At 47.1% G+C, this 19330-nt stretch overlaps 1 protein-coding gene across 2 annotated transcripts in view; it reads right to left on the minus strand.

Moving 5' to 3' along the window:
* The window catches only part of LOC146798948 (tumor necrosis factor alpha-induced protein 2-like), a 204617-nt gene that overhangs the window by 69741 nt on the left and 115546 nt on the right, over nt 1-19330 (minus strand). For both annotated transcript variants that reach the window (XM_085626313.1, XM_085626312.1), the window contains exons 4-5: nt 8564-8678; nt 7121-7243 (exon numbers count right to left, since the gene is read on the minus strand). In XM_085626313.1, coding sequence (XP_085482439.1) covers nt 7121-7243; nt 8564-8678 — 238 coding nt within the window. The remainder of the gene's footprint in view (nt 1-7120; nt 7244-8563; nt 8679-19330) is intronic.

Genomic DNA, 19330 nt, shown 5'->3' on the forward strand with positions numbered 1-19330 from the left:
ACACAAGTCACTGGTTCACCCCAGCCTCTTCCTTTCCCCCAGACCTCTGCTTGCCTGGGACCCGGTGATGGAGGGAACAACTCTGGCTGTCCTCCCACTCAATGTCCAATTGGGGGGAGGGGGAACCAGTATGGGGAGAGATCCTCACAAGGTCACCCTCACCACAGGGGTGAAATCCTTTCACTATTACCCCGCAATCAGTTGCGTTGTTGTCACCTTACTCATGCATGGCGCCTGCCTCTCACTGGTAGTCGCAATTCTGGCAGGGCTGCGGGGAGACAGGTGGCCGCCCCAATAAGGCTTGAGTCTCACCATACATTATTGGATGTGGCTTCCAGCCTCTACTTGCATCAGGGGTTTTGGCGCTTTCGCTTCTGATTGGGCAAGCACTTACACTCCTTCTCCTGCCAGGCTCGTGGCAGACACTAGCCATGTGTCTGACTCTGTTCAGGGTGGGGGTCCTCCAAGCAGCAGAAGTTCTTCTCCCACCTCCTACATTCCAGGACCCACTCTTCACGGATAGTGGCCACTCCCGAAGTGCCAAGTCTCTTTCAGCCGCGTAGTCTAGTTCGCCCTGGAGCAGCAGCATATGTCTCCAGGCATGGATGCCTACTGGGAGCTAGCCGATGCATCTATCTGCCACCTTTGGGCCCCAGAAAGCACTCTGTTTACTCAGAAACCGTGCAGCCGACATTTAGGTCTCTGTCCTCTGGTGTGGTCACTCCCTGCAGAGGCCATCATCACGGCACAATCCAGCTCCAGTGTGCCTCCATCTCAGGTTTTATCTCAGGCTACCCCTGTCCAGCCAGTGGGGGCCACAGGACGCCATGAACAACAGGACAATCTCACCAGGCAGGCCCTCTGCACCGGAGCTTGGAAACTAGACATGCGACTCTATAGCTGACGTAGCCATGCCCCCTGTTGTCGAGAATATTGTTTGACTCTGCAAATTCTTGAAGTTATCACCCACCCATATTTGACTAACATAGAGGAGATATCAGATGCATCTATAATTTGCTGGTTGCTGGGTGGCTGATAACTTCTTTAGCAAGGAAGTGATAGTGTGTCTTCAGGCACTGGTTGGAATTAAGTATTTAAAAGTCTTGTTATCTTCAGACAAAGCTTATGAATATGTTACTAGTGCTTATCTACAAATGCATTTGACTCTCCTAGTCCTGCATTGGACACATTTAGTCTATTTAGAGACAAAGGCTAAGTTTTAATTGAATTGCTTAACTCCCAATGGTCACAGGACAGATGACATAAGATTTACACGACTGCCAAGAAGAAACACAACGCAGAAGGTCAATGCTTATCAAGCAAAGGTGGATGACCAGTTACTTTAAACACATAATGAACAAATAAAATCAATATGATTTCACTGTAGGGGGCAGAAATAGTGTCTTAGGGGCTATTGACATATATTTCATCAGAAGGGAAACTTCTGCATTCTGTGTTCACTTTAGACGTCTTTTCATTGCAATAGGGGTCTCTTAGTGGGCCGCAGTTGATTATGCTTCCAAGGCTTACTTCATTGGATAAAGTCCTATCAAAAGGGTGGAGGGTCCTGGGGAAGACAGAAGATACTGACCCTAATTGTAACAACTGTAGTCTTTCACCACTGGTGACCTGTGCCACAGTACTGCTGATCCCTTATCTAGGAACGAAGTACTCCATTTTAGCATAAGACAGTCAAGGTAGTGAGGTAGAAGAGGCCAAAGCTTATTTAGAGGAGGTACTGTGAGCTAAGGCTCAGTGCGCAGCAATGCCACCAACAACACTTATTCAATTGTTATCCAGTCAGTGCCCTCTGTTATAAACGGGAAAGGTATATACAGAATGGAAGATGAAAATGCCTATGGTGATACCCTCTGAAGGGCCTCACAATCAACATGGGGTGCACATTAAAGAAAACACCCCTGCGCTCGTCTCACCGCTCATGGGATGTGCACCAGCATACCTCGAACCTCAAAACATACTTTCCCTCATGTGCCTAATAAAATATAGTTGGTGCGGTTAATAAAAGTCGGGCAATGATTAAAAAACAAAATTATATAATGCCAAATTAACGCACAATAACTTTAAAACACCTCAGGATCACACCACATTTCGATGACTTTCAATAATATGTGCAATGATTCTCTGTTAAAACTGACGTAGTTAAGGGAGAAATTCAAAGTGTAGAAGAATGCAGTATATGAGCCTCCCTCCTACGATTAAACCTACTGCAAAGCAGCCACAGAATCTAAAAACAAAGGTTCCTGCCTAGAAGTACGAAACTAAAAGGCCCAACTAAATAAGTGTTTAAAAACAAGAAAGGTCCCCTCAAGTCTTTTTTCTCTAACTTCGGAGACTTGGTGCGGCATTTTCAAATGTTATGGTATCCCTTAAAGAAGGATTTTGGGGCCTGCTGCTGCTCTTGGGTGGCCCCCAGCGGTTGTATGTCGTTACAACGCATTCCGTTGCAACGCATGCCTTTACCACGCATGCGTTACAACGGAATGCTATTTCCACGCACAACCTTTACCATGAATATTCCTTTACCACGCATACTTGCATAGTAATTGAATACTCTTGGTAAAGGTTATACCCCTCGCCTGTACCCTTACGTGGCCACCCAATCATTATTATTACCCCTGCCCGTTACCCTCAATGTATATGTATATATATTTGTAATACTTTTATTCTCCTTACCTCTTCACGTCTTCTCCTCGATCTTCTTTGCTTACGTCCTACGTCGTAAAGAGGAAGCGTCATTTAGTTTCCTCTAAAACGACGCCGATTGTCACCACTTCCCTTCGTTTTTACATGTTCTTTTTTTTGGGGGGGGGGACCCCCCCAAGCCCCCTTTTTTTTCCGCACTGCTTTATTTTTTTATTTTGGGGGAGAGACCCCCCCAAGCCCCCTTTTTCTATTTTTTACCTTTGAACACACGTCTTCGCCGACATCAAAAACGGACTGAACCGGACGAAGACGAACAGGTTCCAGTGCAGCTTGCGTGGTAAAGACGGTCGTGGAAGGCATACGCGTGGTAAAGACGTTTACGTGGTAAGTGTACCGTTGTAAACGTAACGCGTAGAAAAGCCTTCATGGTTAAGGATGTTTCCCGCCCTCAGCACAAAGCAACATTTTTTTTAGTGCCCCTGCCCTCATTGGTCACTGTGCACCAAATATGCTAATTTGTATGGTACCCAAAGGTTTCTGGGGAATTCCTTTACATTGAGGGTTTATCTTGATGACAGCGTCCAGACCATTAACTTTTTCCTCTTTTGGCTAATGAGGTGCGCATTAGTGTGTTTCTGCTCTTTTTAACTGAGTGTCCCTGCCCCACCTGAGGCACACAAGCAATGGTGCAAGGGCAGCATGAAAGCACAACCCTGCGTGGCACACCGGCTCCCAGCCCACCCAACACACCAAGAGTGCTGGTGGGGGAGCTGACAACTTTGCAGGTTCTGCGCCTTTGCTGCAGAAGCATGGGAGAAGACACAGAGGGATGTGCTACTGCATCTAATGGCAAGGGAGTCCCACACTCTTCACAGGCCACTGTTACCAGGCTCAGGGGCTCCCTGGGCCAGTAGTAGACATGGGGAAGTTCCCGCTCCTCCCACAGTTAACCCCAGAGTGCACAGGCCCTCCCCGGGGTAATTTGGAAAAATAAAGTGCAATGCACTCTGAGATAAAAGATACTAATGGAGCACTGGCCCTTTATGGGGGTTATGAAAAAGTTCTGGCAGGGACCAGATGATGGCATATGAGCCCAGAGTTACAGGGCAGGCCCCCATGTGAAATGTATGACATACATTCGTTATCTTCAAGAGCTGATTTTGCACTGCTTTCCCTACAACAAGGGAGACATTGGCTCCCGCCCTCCTGCTTTTTTAGCTCCTCTCAACCTGCTGTACCCAGCACCTGCTCCTCTGTCTGGGCTTCTGGTACTTCTCCCTGGCATGGTGGTTTCTCTTAGCTCACTCAGTGACCCCCAAGGCAGGTTACACCCCATGTCTGCTACCTGAGCTCTATGGCCTCCTATCTACTTGCAGGGCACCAGTGTTTCGACCAGGAGTCAGATGTTCCCACATTTGGAATCGCCCAATAGAATCAGTCCACAGAAATTTTAGGTGAAAGCTCTCCTCAAGAGTACCCCAGCAAGTCCACCCTCTACTATCCCATGGAGGGACTGTGGGGCCAGTGCCACTGGCCTTTCAGACACAGTTCCACGGGGGCCAAGTCAGTACAAGCCCAGAATGTCCTATCACTCCAGACAGGGGTTCATTCATGAAGAGTCTGTGTTTCCTTGACTCTTGAAGATTCCAGTGTTAGTCTCCCTCTCTCCCTTGTGCAGGGTTTGTAAGTGAGCTGGAAAGTGCAGGAATGTTTGTGCCTCTGCCCAATCTAAAGATAACATATCACCAATCCACTCCTTCTCATCCTCTTGAATGCATTCTGGGACTTTTGAATATTATGGCTTCAATCGTCACAACTCTTTGCAAGCTTTAAAACAACCTCCAAATGGCATTGCTGAATTGGTTTCTTCCCACTGGACCATCAACCAACAGAGAAATGAGACAGAGGTATGGCTGGCCGCCATATTGTTTCTCTGAAAAGGACATGCCCTGGCTTGTCAGGCAGTTTGAATGAAATTAACTTGTGAAAATTCTGTTCCTACCCTATTTCAGGATCAGGTTTAATCCCCTCCAGATAGGCCTACTCTGCGGAGGAGGCTTTAATCTACTTTATGGAATTAACTTGACCTAGGAGGATTGTACAATGCCCAAATTAAGTTAATTGAGGGCTCAGAGAAGTATGCCCACACCCAAAGTGTGGAAAGGAGTGCAAACATGGGCAAATAAAATAGGACATGTGTTAAACTTGGGAAGTGCATGTTGTACTTCTCTCCAGCTAAAGCCACTGAACAATTGCTATTTTGCTAACGTAAAACACCAAAAACTTACAATAAAACATTACAGGCTCATGTTATACTAAAAAAATTAGAATATGTCTTTTTGATACCCAGTTAAATGATAAGCAAAAACCAAAGGAAATGATGGACGGAGTGTTGAACATTGCAAGCACTCACCCCCAGTCAACTGATCTGGGTTTAATCCATCACCGTTCTTTAGCCCACTCTGCCACCCCAGTTCAGACATGGCCATATGCAAATCAGTCTGACCCTGTGCCTCATGGGAACAGTCCAGCCCGAACTGCCAAGCCATGTCTTCCCTGGACCGGAAACAAGCTTCCTAGGACCGGTTTCTGGCATTTCAGCCATCTTCAGCCAGGCTTGGTTGAATCTAGTGGCAAAGTGAGCAAGGGACTCACGTCTGAGCATACCCTGCCAACTTATGGCGAACAAAGCAAAAACCAAAGGAAATGATGGACGGAGTGTTGAACATTGCAAGCACTCACCCCCAGTCAACTGATCTGGGTTTAATCCATCACCGTTCTTTAGCCCACTCTGCCACCCCAGTTCAGACATCGCCATATGCAAATCAGTCTGACCCTGTGCCTCATGGGAACAGTCCAGCCCGAACTGCCAAGCCATGTCTTCCCTGGACCGGAAACAAGCTTCCTAGGACCGGTTTCTGGCATTTCAGCCATCTTCAGCCAGGCTTGCTTGAATCCAGTGGCAAAGTGAGCAAGGGACTCACGTCTGAGCATACCCTGCCAACTTATGGCGAACAAAGCAAAAACCAAAGGAAATGATGGACGGAGTGTTGAACATTGCAAGCACTCACCCCCAGTCAACTGATCTGGGTTTAATCCATCACCGTTCTTTAGTCCACTCTGCCACCCCAGTTCAGACATGGCCATATGCAAATCAGTCTGAACCTGTGCCTCATGGGAACAGTCCAGCCCGAACTGCCAAGCCATGTCTTCTCTGGACCGGAAACAGGCTTCCTAGGACCGGTTTCTGGCATTTCAGCCGTCTTCAGCCAGGCTTGCTTGAATCCAGTGGCAAAGTGAGCAAGGGACTCACGTCTGAGCATACCCTGCCAACTTATGGCGAACAAAGTAAAAACCAAAGGAAATGATGGACGGAGTGTTGAACATTGCAAGCACTCACCCCAGGTCAACTGGCTTGGCAGTTCGGGCTGGACTGTTCCCATGAGGCACAGGGTCAGACTGATTTGCATATGGCCATGTCTGAACTGGGGTGGCAGAGTGGGCTAAAGAACGGTGATGGATTAAACCCAGATCAGTTGACTGGGGGTGAGTGCTTGCAATGTTCAACACTCTGTCCATCATTTCCTTTGGTTTTTGCTCAGTTAAATGATAAGGCCTGCACAGGCCATAAACAATTGAATAAAGGTTACCCTCTGTGAAAATTGACAAGACTCTGACAGCCCCCCCTCACGAGTGCACTCACATGTGATCATGTGTAACAGGCCCAGAGCCTCTCACCCCAGCTGCACAGCAGCTAAATCTATTCTAAAAGGTCACCAATGGTGCTTAACAGTCAAATCTATTTTACCAGAGCTTACAGTTATTGAGATCAGCTCACCGCAGAGAACCAAAAAACATGTGATCCATGAGCAAAACTATTTATGGAGGCTAAATGGGTCATTCAGAGGTAGGTGTGGTTCCAATGTTATCCGAAGATTATCAAGAAATGCTCTCTTGCATTTAAAATAATATTTGTATATTATTTTACAATACAATTAGTGGCCTCGTGACATGCCCTGCTTCCCACCTGACCAATGTATGGGTGCCCTATGTGAATTAAAACACAGTCACAAAACTCTCCCTTAGGCCTGAAATTACCTCACTCAGGAAGACAAAGAGTCTTGCTGGTGTAAAAATAGCAAATAATTCATGGGAATAGGGTCTTAAGCTACCTGCATATCATTATGATCACTGTTTCGAGTGCTGGACTTTCATGTTATAATCTATTCACTCTTGGTTTGTTTTTGCTGGTTTCCATTAGACTATCTGTTGGCAGTGAACTGTGAGTAGAAAACGTGACCATGATGACTTGGAGTAAGATGACCATGCTACATGGGAATGAGGACTAGACTTCACTCCAATCAACTCTGTCAACAGCCAGAAACACCTATTCTGGTGTTTGTTTTTTTTGGACATATTTTGTTGATTTATTTTATTTTTGTCTTTTTAATCTTACCTGGATGGTATCAATGGGCAGTTCGCTATGAGATACTTCATTCAAGATGGCCGGCTCTTTCTCTTCATTCCAGAACTGTACTTCCATGTCTAAGCTAGAGTTCATCCTGGCCTCCACTATTTCCTTTTAAAATGGAAGCAATAAAAATACTCAGGTTAACAAGAAACAGATTAGCATGAGAACCATTTATCCTATAGATTTCTCCTAACATCTGTATGTCTTATTTTAAAGTCCAAGAAATACAAAGTGATATCCAAAACAATTTTGCCAGTGCACAGTCCCCAATGGGTAAAATCGCCCTGGGACCCTGTTTGGGGCCTCTTCCCTGCCTTTCCGCTGACTTTTCATGGCGGGTTTCCCACCAAGAACAGGTTAGTGGAAAGACAGGTTGTGATCAGCACGGCACTGGCATCAGCAGCGCTACCATAGAGCGCCGCTTTCCCCACCGTAGCTGCGGGATCCAAGATCCTGGCTGTTGCGGCGGTCTTGCAGCGGTCCGACAGTCCTCCATGTAATCAGGCAGTCGTTGCACCAAGGAGACGTTGGACAGACCGCCACCTACGGTACAGTGGTCTCAAGACCACCGTACTCGAATCAGCCCCTCCATCTTGTACATTGACATGTACCTCGTTTAAGTCCAATATTTATTTTGCTGGCAGTCTTTTAATTTGTTTGTAGCCTGATGTTCCCCTTGCACATTGATAAAATTGTGTTCCACCTTTCATGCCCTTTAAAATACATGATAAAACATGCTCTGATCAATTGTGCCAGAACAGTTCTATGCATGTATGTCATTCTTTCACTTACTTGTACAATAAGACTTAGTACGTTTAGCGAAGGAGGACTGCTCATTTATGACTGGCATAGATTGCCATAAAGAGTCCTGGTTAAATAGTTCAAAGAAGTTGAAAATCTTCTCAAATTTTAGGATAAACCCTAAGGTGAGGAGATCTGCAACATTTATTCAAAGGTTTTGCACAGTGCCCCACTGTGTCTTGTGTCATCATGGCTGAAACAACTGTTAGGGGTCCTCCATATTTTATCACGTCCCCATACATCCTTCAGAACTCACAGTTGTTTTCCTTGATTTTCCTATAACCGTTTTGCAGAGAAGGACTTTCACAACCATGATGATTGCGCCATTTTTAAACAAATAATTTTCTATTGATTTTGTCAATAGTTATTGAAATGACGGTGCAGTTAATTGTACAACCTCAGTTCAGTCGTTGTGGACTTTTTCCTGATTTGACAAGCATAAATGTATTTCTACCATCTTTGTGAGCATTAGTTGCAAGCAACAAAATTATTGTCAGAAAAAAGCTAGACAGATGAAGTGAGAGGACTCTTGCAATACTACTGATGAAAGGAAGAGGACCTAAGGGGCATACCACCATCTGGACATGCAAACATCACCACCACAACAAAAGCCATGTGTGCACTTACCTCTACATTTGAAATATATCGATGTTCAAGTTCTGAAACTTTTTCATATGGTAAGAGAGGTCCCAACTTCTCCCAGTTCACACTGTGAGCTAAATCAGGATGGTTTTCTATATCACTAAAAGTAAAATAAATTACTTTACAGAGATAGAATAGACATTGTGACATTTCAATGGAGAAATAATCCGTGTATGTGCCTGAAAACTGAATAGAACAATGCTGTAGCAATAATCCCCTTTATGATGATACACTAGTTCTGAACGTGCCTAAAACCGAATGAGCAAGACATTAGGCAAAGCCATCAGAAGATAAAGGTCCCGTCAGGTTCATCACTGTCCTCACAGCCAGCTATGATTAGGATGCTATCAAAAATCTAATTTCAATCTATGTCAGTCTTCTTTCAAAAATTTAAGCCAAATGTTATTTTGTGTGCCCAACTACCATGATCAAAGAAAGCAAACACAAACCAATGCCAAAAGGCAATCAACCTGGAAAGATACTACAATCACTACTTTTGAGGACAGCCTACCCTATAACATAAGTCTTTGCTTAGGTACAAATATTGTTATGTGCTGGTGATCGAACCTCTTTCCTTCAATCTGTGCTGATCGCCCCATGTTCTATCTGTTGTTCTTTGACATAACTTGTTCATTATCTTAAAGAGAAGTTATTTATGCCAATACACAATTCTTTTGTAAATCCAACTCTATTCCTGGCTCAACCTCCTTTACCTAAAGAAAACAACCTTCATTGGTTGATCCTCACATCTTAACTCTTGGATCCTATTGCTGAGATCCGTAATTCACTGGCCAGTCTTTGAACCAGCTGAGTGGATTAATAATGCCGCTATACATTGATATAATGACCCCCTGATTCACACTTTACCACCATCCAAGTCCCTCATCCTGGATCAACCATGTCTTGCTTTAAAAGGAGAAGAATGACACTGTGCAATCATGTTTATTTAGCTGAAATCTTTCTGTTCATACAATCGGGAAGCAAATTATCTCTGTACACATGCACTAATTTGCATATTTTATGGTTCAGTATCTATTATTTGAAAATAACCTAATCTTAATTCCTTGTTTTTCTAATTTTCTGTACATCTTTGTGAACAAGCTATGCCCTGCTCTTTGTATGATACATTTATTTTTCGAATTGTATGTGGTCAATTCCTCTACTCGTTTTGCGATGCTCGAAAGTTGTTTCACAATTTTGTTTTATCTCTATCATTGCACACATTGTTGGCCAGCATATATAATACAATGCTACACTTCTATATTTTTTAATACTTTGTGCGCCACTTTGAAATTGTTTCACTAAATGTTTCTTTCAATGCTGCTATTTCAATGCGGGTACAGAAATCTGAAACTTAAACAGGTGGAGTTTTCACTACGCATACCAATATATTGATAAATTAAAACTTGCTGCTTATCAGTTCTGATGGATACTGTTAGAAATTGAGGTTGGCATAGGCTTGTACCCTGTCCAAGTAGGGAACCTTATTCTAGTCAGGGTAAAGCAGGGCTTAATTTGTGCCGGTGCTTGCCGGTGCTTAGCACCGGCACTTAATTGACAGGGCCGGGTCTACGCATCTCGCCCGGCCCGTGCCGTGCGTCATTGATGTTTTTTCAAATTTAGATTTAAATACTCACTGTACTCTGTCTCAGTCTCAGCGTGTTCAATCATGCAGCCTGGCAGAGCCTGCAATTCACAGGAGCAGTTAAGTTGCGGCTGTGTGTGTGAGATCATCATCGACAGACTAACTCACACTACTACTACTTCAAGAGAATAAATTATTGGTGGCGTAGTAGTGTGATCGATCATGGCGGCAGAGGCCGCAGCCTGGTAACGGTTTCGGTTTGTTATTTAAATTTTACAGTCAGTGAGTGGGGTGGGCTCATGGGGCGTGCGTGCACTAACACAGTTGACTGTGCGTGCGCGTCACACTGATTTATTGGGGCGCCAGGCCAGGGGCGGGCTGGATTTGTGGGTCGGACTCGGTTCTGAGACGCTGAGTTGACTGTTCTGATAGGGGGGTAGGGGCCGCTGTACGCGCAGCGCGTGGCAGCTTTTTGTCACATGACCACGCGCGCCACCGCCGCCATGCCCCAGCACAACTGCAGCCCACTGCTAACCAGTCCGGGAGTCGGGACACACACACTGCGGTTCAGTGCACCAGGCCGCGGCCGCCTAAAATAATTAAAATAATCAGTTATTCCACACTGAGCCAGACTGCCCATGGCCCACCACGAGTAACGCGGTAAGATTGAAGGAACGGCATTTTTTTGCCTACTAGTACTACTACTGTGATACCGTGCCCGTGCGACCTGCGTTTGTGGCTGCCTATTGTCTCACGTGTGCGGGGCCTCTTTCAAAATTACATTCTGCCATGGTATTGTTCCCGAAAAAAGGCCTTGCTTACGTGGGCAAGAAAGGGTGTCCTCCCCTCGCTTGAATCTCTTTGGTTGGGGGTGTGATTTGATTCCCTTTCTTCGCATGTTTAACACAACACAGCAGTTTCTGTAGATGATGCAGGGCCCTGTGAATATATCCAAACTCCATCCTAAAGCAGCGTTCATAATTTCTATAAGAAATCTGGGACCGTTTCAGTAAGGGAAAGGCCTGTTGCAGCATCAAGTGTGCCACGGTTTCTTCTAATCCACTTGCTTCCTGACGAGTTTTTATTTTCCCTGAAATGATTGGATAGCTCATCTAGTTTAGTGGTTTAATCTTCCTGCGTCAGAACATTCTGATTAAAGGGCAGGTCACAGATTACAAATCAGCTCAACCTTTCATTGTTTTGAGATGGCTAAACCCTGCCACCACTGACTGGGATAATGGTAAAAACTATGGAATCGTAGCCTATGAATATTTTAAGGTATTTACATATTCATAACTGAACTATAAACCAAGTATACATCACACACTGTGCAATGTGGAAATTGATACGGTAATATGAACCACACACATGACAACATGTGAGTCAGCTATTATGGCAATCTGGCTTTGCAAACAGGGCAATATGGAAACTGTCACAGCAACACGTGCTACATAAATAGGGTGTGCAAACTCAAGGCAACAAATACTTTACGTACCGGGCACATCTGGAAACTATGATATACATACAGCTGTATTCTGGAAATGGTTATGGCTGTGTAAGCTTTACATAGAGAGGCAATGTAGAAACTGGAAACAAGAATTGCCTGCTGGCACGTTTACCAGATCTCGGAAATGTAAACAATACCCTTGTTGGTTTGGCACACTGAGCATCGTTTTCTGAGCAGTATAATAGTTAGCATCCTAGAATATTTTAGCGACATGAATAGATATTTCATTTTTTAAGGCATTTTTTTTCTGAAAAAGGAATGTTGATGGGCTATTAACTAGCACAGCGTCAATGATGTCGTGGCAGACTTTAAAGCTGGTGTCTTTCCCCTCATTTTGGGAAGTGAAAGCTCCTGTACATGGTTCTGGAGAATGTGCACCCCTGCTTCAAATTCAGCACAAGTTGAAGTTTTTTGACGCATCCCTGAGCAAACATGATGATCACGCTCATGCATGTGCGCGGGAAGTTTTTTTGTCACACAAATTGTGACACAAAGCAGGTGTCTGTGCTCAGGAGAGGCACACAATGTGCACCCTTTTGTCAGCGCATGCCTGCTGTCAGCTCATCAAGCAGTAAAGGACTAACTGTGGTGGCTGTGATACAATTCATACCTAAGATGGAGGGTTAGAGAGGTCCCAGGAAGCAGACATGAATTGTAGGGCTCTCTCCAAAACATTTAAGGAATCCTCTCTTGTTGGTCAAACTGAGGAGTATGAAGAAAAGGAGACAGAGGGTACTTGTGAAATACAAAAAATTCCCCCTGTCCTTTCATAGTCCATCGTTCTCTAGAAGGGCTAACCCATAAATTAACCCCTTCGCCGCGGCGGGAATTCCGCCGCGGCGCGGGGGGGTGCGGGGGGGCAGCGCGGCGGGCCTGTGCTCATGACGGAGCCGCTCCGTCATGAGCCACAGTTGAGCTGTGCTCATGACGGAACGGTTCCGTCATGACTCCGCCCATTTGCGTTGTCGCCCCGCACAGGCGGGGAAACAGCGCCGCGCAGGCGGAGCGGCCGCCGACAGGATTGCCATGACGGAACCGTTCCGTCATGAGCACACGGCAACCGTGGCTCATGACGGAACGGTTCCGTCATGAGCAGGGAAGGGGTTAACAGATAGTTAAGTAGCTCAACCTGCCTTGATTTTTGCTCTTCTTTTGGGTTCCCTTGCCTGAAAACTCTCAGCGTCACCTCACAGGCCTGCTTACACCTTGTGTTAAAGACACTGGTTCTACCAGTATCAGTGGAATTAGCAAAAAGGGCAGAACTGCCCAAAACTGCTCTCAAAACTGACTGTTGGATTACACAACTGCCGTAAGCAACTTTAATATAAAGATGGGCACAAACCTTCAGCAAGCGTGCCAACATTTTTCTACCAGATTGAAGGGTTTTCAAGCCACTAGTGATGAGAAAGTTTCAGGGTTGAGAAATATACCACCATATCCCCTTGCCCGATTCAACAACAGAAACGGAGGATCTTCTATATAGACGACCAGGAAAGGCTACCAGGACTCTCTTTTGAGTGACAGAGCGGACCGATTGCTCAGTAGATGTCTCCGGCACACTGGATGTATCCCCTGTCAATGGTCATTAGAGTTACTGATAAACCAAGTGTTAGACCTGGCACCTTGGCGTGAGTTTCCCTTCCACTTTTTGATGGTGTACCTCGATTGTTTTTCTGGTGTTGTCCGCTCAGGGCGCTGCGCCACGGCTAATCCGTGTCGCCGCGCAAGTGCTCCCTGGATAAAGTGTTCATAATTGAGATACATGATTGGTTTATTGGATTCCCTGTCAGTCCCCAGTAAAGTGCACCCGGAGTGCCAGGGCCTGTGAATGCCAATGCCGCTAGTGGGCTGCAGCGCTGGTTGCGCCACCCACAACAGCGGCCATGTAAAATGTGTCCTGGGTCTGCCACTGCAGACCCCGCGTGCAGTCCCGTACTGTCCCGCCGGCTGGGCAAGTGCCCACACTTGCCAGCCTCCAGAACCTTCCCTTAGCCTCATGTTAGTCACCCCAATGGTAGGCCCGCAGGCAGGGTGCGTTGTAGGTGTAAGGTAGGACAAGCCCTGGTTATGAGGCCTGTCCTAATAGTGAGTTACCGCCATATTCGGGGTTCACTATTGCAAGGCTACCTGTTCCCATTAGGCCAGATGAGCTGCTGGAATTATTACACCCTATAATCCCAGCAGGCTCAGAGAACATGGTAGAGAGATATGTTTAGTATGCCTGAACTCGGAATAGTAAGATACTTCTTGTAGCCAAGTTTATTTTACTGTCCTGGGTTTGTAAATGCGACTTTTAGAAAGTCAGTATTTACTCACTTAATCATTTCAGCCGCCTCTGCTGTGCGTGTATCTGACTGTCTGGGCTATGTGAGTGACAGGGCTGGGGGAATGACAGGTAGCGAATGGCAGGAGAACACCTTGGTGGGAGGTGGGGGTGCCCTTGGACTCTGAATAGGGCAGTGCTCCACCACCACAATGCTGGCTCCGCCCCCTGGGGAGCGACTGATGACTCAGCCTGCACCTGGCCCAGGACGGGCGAAGCGCTGTACACAAGGTGCTCCTGAAGGTACTTGTCCCCTGAATGCCGGCTCCACCTCCTGTGGAGCGGCTGATGTGCCTGCCCCTCACAGTGAAAGCAGAAATCAGAGTACCCCCAACAAAGTGCTCAGGAGAAGAAGACGCTGGAAGGACTGGCCTGCTGCTTGCCTTGCTGAGAAAGGAGAGGAAAAGACTTGCTGAAAAGACTTTGCTGCTTTGTGCTTGAACATTCTCCAAGGGCTTGATCTGAGCTTGCCCCCTGAACTGAACCCCAGGACCAGTGGGTTCTCTGTGCTTTTGCTCGTCCTCCAATTCGAGCCGTGTGTGCATCCCGCTGGAAAGAGACTGCGCCCCTCATCGCCCCCTCCTAGGGCCGTGACACTCAGGAGCTTGCCTGCCGTAACCCCGTGAGAGCCCCGCTCCGTCCGGAGCCGCTCTCTGTCCCCGGGCTAGGTTGCCTGCGCCCCTGTCACCGCCTGCCACCGGAGTGCGCTGAAAGCGCTGTCACCCCTCCCGCCGGAATCCGTCCGACGATCGTGATCCTCGCCGGGTCACCAGCAGCGCTGACCGTGCCCTGTGACCCCGCTTCGCTATCCCCGGACATCCCAGGCCGCGCCGCCCCCGCTGTGGAGACCCCCCCCTGCACCGCCGTGCTTAGGGTCGCTGGCCGCGCCTGCCTGCCTGCCCACACCCGCTGATTGAGGATCCAAGAACACTTCCCCAGGCTGAGAGTCGCACCGACCCGTGCCGACTCTCCCTGCAACATTGCTAAAGGAGTTCCAGTATCGGGCTCGGGGCCCGCACCGCCTTATTTCCCCGTAAAGTCCTCACCGCACGCCCGTCTCACCTCCCGCTGCCCCGGAGCTGCCGGGAGAAGCTGTGCACGACGCAGGCGCGCCCACGACCGATGCGTGAGCCGCGGTAGGCCTGAAGTAAGTCAAGACTGGAATCCCCCAAGTGACATTGGTAAAAGACTAAAAGAAGTACCCGCTTAAAGAACTGTTTGCCTGCTTTATAATCTGGTGGCATAGAAGCAACGTTACTGGTCTTGTGATAAATCTGCATATTGAGATAACTATTTTTATATAAAGGAGCGTATTTTCACATACCTAAGCCTGGTGTCCGTTTCTGGGGGGATTAATGTATTTACTGTGTGTATGATTATAAGTGCTTAACCAACAACGCCTGAAGAATCGCCTTGGCTGCTCACGCCACGCACCTAGAGGGTGAGCAAGGGTCATTCCAAAAGGGGTTATCCTGTGCCCTGACGTAGAGGAGAGGGTTCCTGCTTGACACAAGGGCAACCTTGCGCCAACCAGAGATCCCCGGCTCTAACACCAAGCAAACTGACTAATAAACATTGTGAAACCTTTGGGGACTCCTTCAACCAGTTACTGTGTGCTACCTACATGATCAATGCAAGAGCATAGCAGGCCAGGGGTGTCTTCCACAGGAATCCTCACAAAGCTGTGCCAGGCAGTTTCTGTTTGTTTACTTCACTAAGTTTTATCCAACCATAGTCTTTGCTACACAGATGTGGCAGTGAGCGGCGAAGGGTTAGAAGAGTCCTCTTGGCAGGGCCGGACTGAGACCACAAATGAGCCCTGGTAATTTTATTGGACCGGCCTCTGGGTAGAGGGGGCACAGCGTTAGCCTTTAAAGGCTATGCGTCACCACGAGGAGGAGAGCATGGCGGGGAGGGCAAGAGTAGAAGAGTGATGCCGAGGCGAGTGAGATGGAGAAGCGAGGGAAGGGGCGTGGAGAGCGAGAGAGAGAGAGAGAGTGACAGGGAGAGAGAGGGAAGGGAAGGAATGCGGAGAGAGAGAACGAGAGAAAAAAGAGAAAGAGTGAGGTTGTGTAAGAGAGAGAGGGGTGTCTGGGGTCCTCTTTGACGGTTTGTGAATTCACCCAGATAACGGTTTTGCGCAGGTAAACGGACGACTTAACGGTTCAGTGATCATCCATTGTCATGTTCATAGCTTAGACGGATACTCTTTTAAAACGATGTTTACATTCCAGAGAGAGTGCACAAACTGGAGCCCAGGCAGGCACCATGATCTCATCGGCTCTTCAGGGTGCCTCACACACGGTCACACCTCACCTCCTCATCGGGTGGATTGTTGCTGGGGACCACGCTTAAATACAGTGTGCAGTAGAGCTAAAGGTGGCTCTGGCTGCTGCTGACTGTGGCTAATTTATGCTCCATCCTGGATAGAGACATAGGGGTGCCAAGGTGACAGGTGTGGACAGTTGCATCATGGCGATGGTCAGGTCACATGTGAGGGGTGTAGAGCAGAACAACGACGTAAAGGCGGGGGAAATGTGCAAGGAAGTGGGAAAGGCTCTATGGGAGAGCCAGTGCGGCACAGAGGACAGGCAGAGATGGATAGGGTGTACTATGTCAGGAGAAGTGTCTCATTAATGACCTTAAAAATTGAGCACGATGCCCTTGACCTATTGAACCCTCTTGTATTCTGGTCCCATGCTCAGCTGGTGATGGGAACCTGAAAGTGTGAGGATGAGGCAATGTTGCTAGTTAGGGTTTAATGTGTGAAAAAAAGAAATGCAGGGGCCCAAAGTTTGTCTTTCGAGACCATTGGGAGAACTTCTGAATGCCAGTGTTTCAAACTACGGAGGCTGTCTGGTCTTGATTCCACCTCATCATGGCTCTTTCTTCACTCTGTACGATTTTCTCTCTTGTGTGTTCTTTTTCAAGCCGGCATTCTCCCTGTGTCTCTGTTTCCCTACCCTTCTCTTCCGCCATTCAATCTTTTTCACCTCTCTCTCTCCTGCTCTGACTCAAAGTTAGTCTGCTGTTGAACAATAATTCCAGGTCTTCAAAAACGAGGGCTTGTTACCACCACCTGCAACAACTGGCACAAATTAAGCAGCGCAGTAAGGGCAGCACCCAGCACTTAATTTCAGCTGGTGTTTTCCGGTGCTCGGTGCCGGTACTTAATTCTCAACACCTGTATTCCGGTACCTATGAAAGTCTGGCACCTAGTGGCGCTGTCTGTCTAATTTTGAGTTAAGCACAGCAACAGATGTTTAATAATTTAATATACATTATATATGAATAATATCTACTGCTCACACCATTTTTATAGCTTTAAGTGACTTGAAATAGTCTGAATTGTCACACTTCTAGGTGAGTGATGTGTACTAGTTGTGTTGGTATTGCTATTAGCAGTACTGCCAGGGAGGGAAAATGTGTGGTGCAAGCTGCAATGGCCTCCCGAAAAGGGTCCTGGCGGCTGGCACTTATGTTTTTACAAATTAAGCACTGGTTTACTGTGGCTGGAAGTTAACAAGACACCCCGACTAGATGCCTATATGTTACATTTCAATGGTGTGTGGCCTGGATCATGGATGTTTATGTGTGACATTTCCACGGTTTTTGGCCTAGCCCTGTCCTGGATGCTTATGTGTGACGGATTATAGCATGCTTTCTGGCCTGGACACTTAGGTGTGACATATCCATGCTTTCTGGCCTGAGGGTTTAAGTGTGACATTTCCACAGTTTATGGCGTGGGTGCTTGCTTATGTGTGACATTTTCATGGTTTATGGCATGGGTGCTTATGTGTAACATTTCCATGCGTTCTGGCGTGAGGACATATGTGACATTTTCACGGTTTATGGCTTGCGTGCCAGTTGAGGGTGTGGGTGGGGCCAATAGAGGAAGTGGGTGGAGCTAGTGAAGGAAGTGGGTGGAGCCGGGGGAAAGGGGTGTGGCCTCCGACAAACATTTGAGCACCTGCACTTCATATTTTACAAATTAAGCACTGGGGTAAAGGAGTCACACAGCTAAGATAACCCCTGCTCACCAGTGGCGGCCGATAGGGAACAGTAGAAGTGGGCAGGGGGAGAGAGAGAATTTTATTTAATATACGACTTACCTGCTGGCTGCCACCTCTACTTCGTCCTCTTCTGCTCATTTATCTGAGAACTCTTGCTGTGAGTGTGGCCATTTTAAATACCAGAACACAATTCTTTACAGTGGCCAAACTTAAATGCGAAAGCAAGATGCCAAGTAACGTGGCCACCTTTAATGCCGCAGAACAGTCCTCAGGATTCAATCCACCTTAAGCTGTGGAAGTGAGCGCTTCCCAGGAAGTGAGCTGGGAAAGCTGAGTTTACAAAGGGTCTGGTTAAACTGAGCGCCTTAAAATTCAAAGGAGAGAATCAGCTGCGTGTATCCAGGAGTGAGAGGTGAAAAAATGGTATGGATCCAGGACATCAAGGAGGGGACGAAGATGGAATATCTCAAGGGCACCATCACGGCGCAGATAATCAATGAAATAATAATGAATGGACTTGAACAAGCGTTGGGTGTACAAATAGCGAGCTGCAGTTTTTCCAGCAAAAAACAGCACTCATAGGGAGCTACAGTGCATTGACCGTGCTGTCTGCATCCCTGTCCTTGGTGAATATCAGAGCAACCGGTGGAAATTGCTCAAAAGGAGACTCAACGGCTGATTACCCATAGAATAGTATAATTTAACACAAGAGTTGGCAATGGCAAGGGTGTCAGCAGAGGTTTTAGAGCATATGCGTATTTTTCATTAATAAATTATTAGCAAATGAACCACAGGCACTCATATCAGGGGGCCTGTGGTAGGGTACTGCACCCATGCAGCCTAACTCTAAGGAAACAGCCCTCGGAGGACTGCAGCCTGCTAGCCCTGCAAACATTTCTGAAGTCGCTTCCCGGAGAGTAACCCCATCAGCGGGAAGCAGCACAGTACTACCACAAGGAGGCAATACTTCTCCTTGGGCTTCCCATGCCCACTGTGAAATCCTGGCCCATTACCTGGGGTTAATGGATGTCTTCAGCTGCAAGCTGGAAGAAAGCTCAGGATCGCTACAACAATGAAAGGGATTGGTGAAACAACAGCAGTGAGAGAAAAAGTGGGAGGGGAGGGCGAGAAGGAGGAGGCGGGGAGGGAATAATGAAATGGAAAGTAGAGAATGGGGAGATTGAAGCCGGGAGGGGGCGAGAGATAGCTCAATCCAATTCCTGCCTGAAGACTCCCAGCAGCACACAGACTCTCAGACTGCCCTAAGCCAATCACGACACTGCTGGTATGCTGGTAATAGTATTACCAGCATGACAGCAGTACC

The sequence above is a fragment of the Triturus cristatus genome, chromosome 9, assembly GCF_964204655.1.
Source record: "Triturus cristatus chromosome 9, aTriCri1.1, whole genome shotgun sequence".
NCBI classification, from domain to species: Eukaryota; Metazoa; Chordata; class Amphibia; order Caudata; family Salamandridae; genus Triturus; species Triturus cristatus.